Below are 4,199 nucleotides of genomic sequence, written 5' to 3' on the forward strand. Positions count from 1 at the left end.
CTTTTGCTAACATTAAAGCATACACAACTGAAAACAGTCTGGAATTACTCACCAAATGGCATAAATGAATTTGGGGGCATCATGGGAGGAATAAATGGTGGGGGTGCTCCCATGGTGCCGGGAGAAGACAATGGTGTGGTGGTAGATGGAGTTGTTGTAGTTGATGCTGATGATGTGCTGCCAGATGGTGGTGCTACTCCTGCTGCTGTAAAAGAAATTTTCAATTTAATCATCTTCACAATATCTTATACCTTGACTACAATAGCCACCTTTGTTATACCACGGAAGATTGTAAAGGAAGTGATTGGATTATATGTTAGCATATATAAATAAATGCTGAATGCCAAGAGGCTTGGCTAAGGACAAGTGGTAAACAGAATCCTTGAGAATCAAAGTTGTTATCAACTGTCGAAAGGTTCGGATAAAATCAATGCCAAGAATTTTGACAAGGACTAGTTAAAAGAAATCCTCAACATCTAGGGTAGTTATTCTTGTAAAAAATGATTCTTTTGTTTCTTTCACTGATGAAATAATAAATAAAATTCCTACCTGCTGGAGCTTGTTGATGCTGTGGAAGCCAACCATATTGAAACTGTTGAAAAGCTTGAGGAAAGGGGGGTGGTTGTTGAGGCTGGGCAGGAGGAGCAGGTGGGGTAGGAGCTGGGCGTGGTAGTCTCAAGACATCCATACGACATGTCGGACATGTTTGTTGACGTTGAAACCAGGTACGTAGACAGGAAGTATGAAAGATGTGGTTACAGGGTAGTTTTTTACAGTTGGTATCCATTTCTTCACGACAAATTATACAAACATTATCACTACTAGCAAGATCTTCAGCTGTGGCATCAGGATATCTGGAATAGTGTAAAAATATATTTAAACGATTACCTTCCTCATATATACAACTGTAGGACTGTTTCCTATTGTTAAATTAAATGGCGTATTTATTACAGGCCATAGGGCGAGGGCTGCATTAAGTTAGCCTATATTCGCTAGCATACAACCCATTCAAATCACTGAATTAAAAATCTTGAATGATACAAGTAAGGTGGCTAATAATGTCAAGGTATACGCAATTCGTAATACCTTGACAATGTGAAGATGATTCTCCACTGTCCACTGTTTGAGTCGGTGCGAATGGAAGCTATAAGATCTCTTTACAATTCCTTTAAAGATGGGCTTCCTTATTTTTTAATGTCAAATTAAGCAAACTATTTAAATGTGAGACAAACTGGTATTTTTCCAAGCCATTAGAACACCTCTACTTTCTATTCATATAAGTATTAGCATTTTCATAAATGAAAATAAGGGAATCCACCTTAAACAGTATCACGAACAACATGGGAATTAAATATGACTGTTTGTCCATTACAACTGTACTTACAATGTGTTCATATTTCTAATAGCTCTTCTAGACATAATAACATCATGTAACGCCTTCTTAAACGATCTGAAACATTCCAATAACAAATTGTTAACAATACAAAGAAAGGAACAGCCATTTATTACAAAGATAACAATTTAGATTCACCAGAGTCATGTCTACCATCTGGTCTGTACGTATTTACAGCTGGTTTTAATAATGAGATGATTTTTTCAAGCTCACAAGACTTGTCAACCAAGATTAAAACCAACGTTTGGGCATCATTTGTTTGACATAACCAAGTAATGACATTGGATTCCAACAATCTATTGACTGCACTAAAACAGTCCTCAATGAGGGGAAAGATAGCAAGAGTTGAACCTACCTCATAGCTAAATACATTGGTCTAACAGCAAACAGAGGGAAGGTATGAACTTTAATCATTATAAACATAAAGAATATATATAATATCACTCTAATTAGACCTGTAACATAGCAACACACAAATATTAACACTAGTTGTAATTCAAACTAAAAATTAAGGGTGAAGTTCCAGCCAAAATAAAGGAATTATCATATGATCACAGGACATCACTGATACAGAAGCCAGTTCAAAGCATGTACTGGTACCTATTAGTATCACTAACAGTGACAAGCAGCAAGATAATAACTAGCAGTACTATTGTTTTTTGATTATTGGTAACCAATCACGGCTATGTAGAAACAGAAATGGAATTAACAATAATTTGACATAATAAATATCACGCTCGCAGTAAAAAGTGTCTGGATATGATTTGAGTTTCTGGATTGTTGACAACGGACAAATTACATGCTAGAGAAAAATCGAGAAAAGTCAATATGAAATAAATCGTACCCATAAATAATTCAGTATATAATAAATAAACAGCTTTACTCTCCCAGGGGTTGATACTCTGTAGGTCTATCGAGTGGAGAATATATTTGAATAATGTCATAAATACCACTGTTAATAATATAGCATACTGAAATAGATAGAAAATAATTCATATAAAATTTAAATGCCCTGCCATTAGTTATGTTAGTCAGTTTCGAATTCCATTTTTTAAAAATTACATTTGAATATCACCTACAATTCAATTCTGATAGTCTTACAATTTATTTGCATTGATAAAAATATAAATTGTTTTTTTTTTTGGATAAAAAACATACTTTCCTCTCAGAAATTTTATCTAAAATATCTCAAATTTTGCAATAAAATTGTTCTCTTCCACTACGTTTTGAAGATAATATTCCAATTCACATAAAAGTAATGATGGATAATTTGATTTACCAAGGAATGAGTAAAAACATTGGTAATTAATTTAAACGCTATCTTCAAATCTCACTTTACATGATCCTTGTTTCATTACTTGCCATCTATACAACTAATATGCTCTGATACAAGTTTATTAATAAAGATATCTTACCTCAAACCCGAAGACTAACTGTACAGAGGCTCCCCGTAGTAAAGTACTGTAATACGCATGATTGATGAAATATAAATCTACTACTGCAAGACTAGATAATAACGCTGAAAATATAAAGGGAAATAACTTGAAATAAATTCTGCTAATTGTCAGATCTATAAAATCATAAACAAAACATGGCCTTGTCTTCCCAAAATGCACAAACCAAAGAATTCTTGTGAATATAAGTTGTCCAAGTTTGTTTCGTTCTGTGAATAACCTTTTAATCAGATATACAATCTTTATATTATGCAATTTCATATCAGACCTGTTAACGTATGCTCAAATGATGACTTTAACAGCAAGGCTTGAATATTATATCAACTTATACTAATGGAAACTTACATAAAACTCTAGAATGGAAGATTAAAGATATAACTGGGCTTCTCTCCATCTGAAACAAACAGAACGATATATTTATAAGCATAATTAAGGTATTGATAAATTTTTTATAAGCATAATTAAGGTATTGATAAATTTTTTATAAGCATAATTAAGGTATTGATAAATTTTTTATAAGCATAATTAAGGTTTTGAAAATTTTCAGTTTGTTTTCAAATAGCTGTGAAAAACTTAAAGCAAGCTAATAGAAATCATTAGATATAATGAAATAAATATCCCTATATAAAGATTTTTTAGACCGATCAGCTAATACATAATCCTTCATATTATCATCTTCACAATGTGAAGCCTTCTGTGATACTAGATAAGTGCTTAATGATGTCAAGGTATTAGAAGGAGTTCATAATACCTTGATATTGTTTAGATGACATCATAGAACATCAAATATCACCAAAGCTAACTTACATAATCTACTCTATCTTCTGCTAACCAATGAAAACATTTTAAAAATAATAAAAATGTGAACATGGCCACGAATCTAGGACTAAAATCATCTCTAAATACTGTGAAGGCCAGACAAGTTTCTGTCACAGCATACCACGATTTCTCTATTAAATGCTGGAACAAAAAGTGAAACAAAATGAAAGCTTAACATAATTGGCAGTAGAAAAGCTCAGAAGATAGGGAGTTGGATTGTCTGGTTGGCAATTATGTGCTGTAGGTTCGAATCCACAAGAAAAGAGAAATTCTGATGCCCTGACCAGAAAGTCAAAAGTCAGTATGGTGTCAGCTCCAAGGTCATCTGCTAGGTGGTAACGTGCTATAGGTTTGAATTCTTCTCAAAATTAGAAAAGGTAGAGGCCAGTGCAACCTAGATTGGCTATGTATCAGCTTTCAACCTGTATCCCCATACAAATTTTTAACTTTATCAGCATATCAACCCAAAATGAGTTGTCAAATTTTATTCAATACAAACCTCTGTTTCAGCTGCTCTCAGCTGACCAAAGAAT

The 4,199-nt window shown here is 33.2% G+C and overlaps 1 protein-coding gene across 1 annotated transcript in view; it reads right to left on the minus strand.

Moving 5' to 3' along the window:
- Positions 1 to 4,199, minus strand: part of LOTGIDRAFT_147275 (hypothetical protein) — a gene marked incomplete at both ends in the record, with an annotated part of 5,065 nt that extends 866 nt beyond the window's left edge. The window contains 9 exons of the mRNA XM_009054693.1: positions 53 to 196; positions 550 to 854; positions 1,385 to 1,450; positions 1,749 to 1,848; positions 2,238 to 2,364; positions 2,809 to 2,912; positions 3,193 to 3,241; positions 3,655 to 3,807; positions 4,166 to 4,199. Coding sequence (XP_009052941.1) covers positions 53 to 196; positions 550 to 854; positions 1,385 to 1,450; positions 1,749 to 1,848; positions 2,238 to 2,364; positions 2,809 to 2,912; positions 3,193 to 3,241; positions 3,655 to 3,807; positions 4,166 to 4,199 — 1,082 coding nt within the window. The remainder of the gene's footprint in view (positions 1 to 52; positions 197 to 549; positions 855 to 1,384; positions 1,451 to 1,748; positions 1,849 to 2,237; positions 2,365 to 2,808; positions 2,913 to 3,192; positions 3,242 to 3,654; positions 3,808 to 4,165) is intronic.

Source organism: Lottia gigantea (genome assembly GCF_000327385.1).
Source record: "Lottia gigantea unplaced genomic scaffold LOTGIsca_2209, whole genome shotgun sequence".
In the NCBI taxonomy this organism is placed as follows: Eukaryota; Metazoa; Mollusca; class Gastropoda; family Lottiidae; genus Lottia; species Lottia gigantea.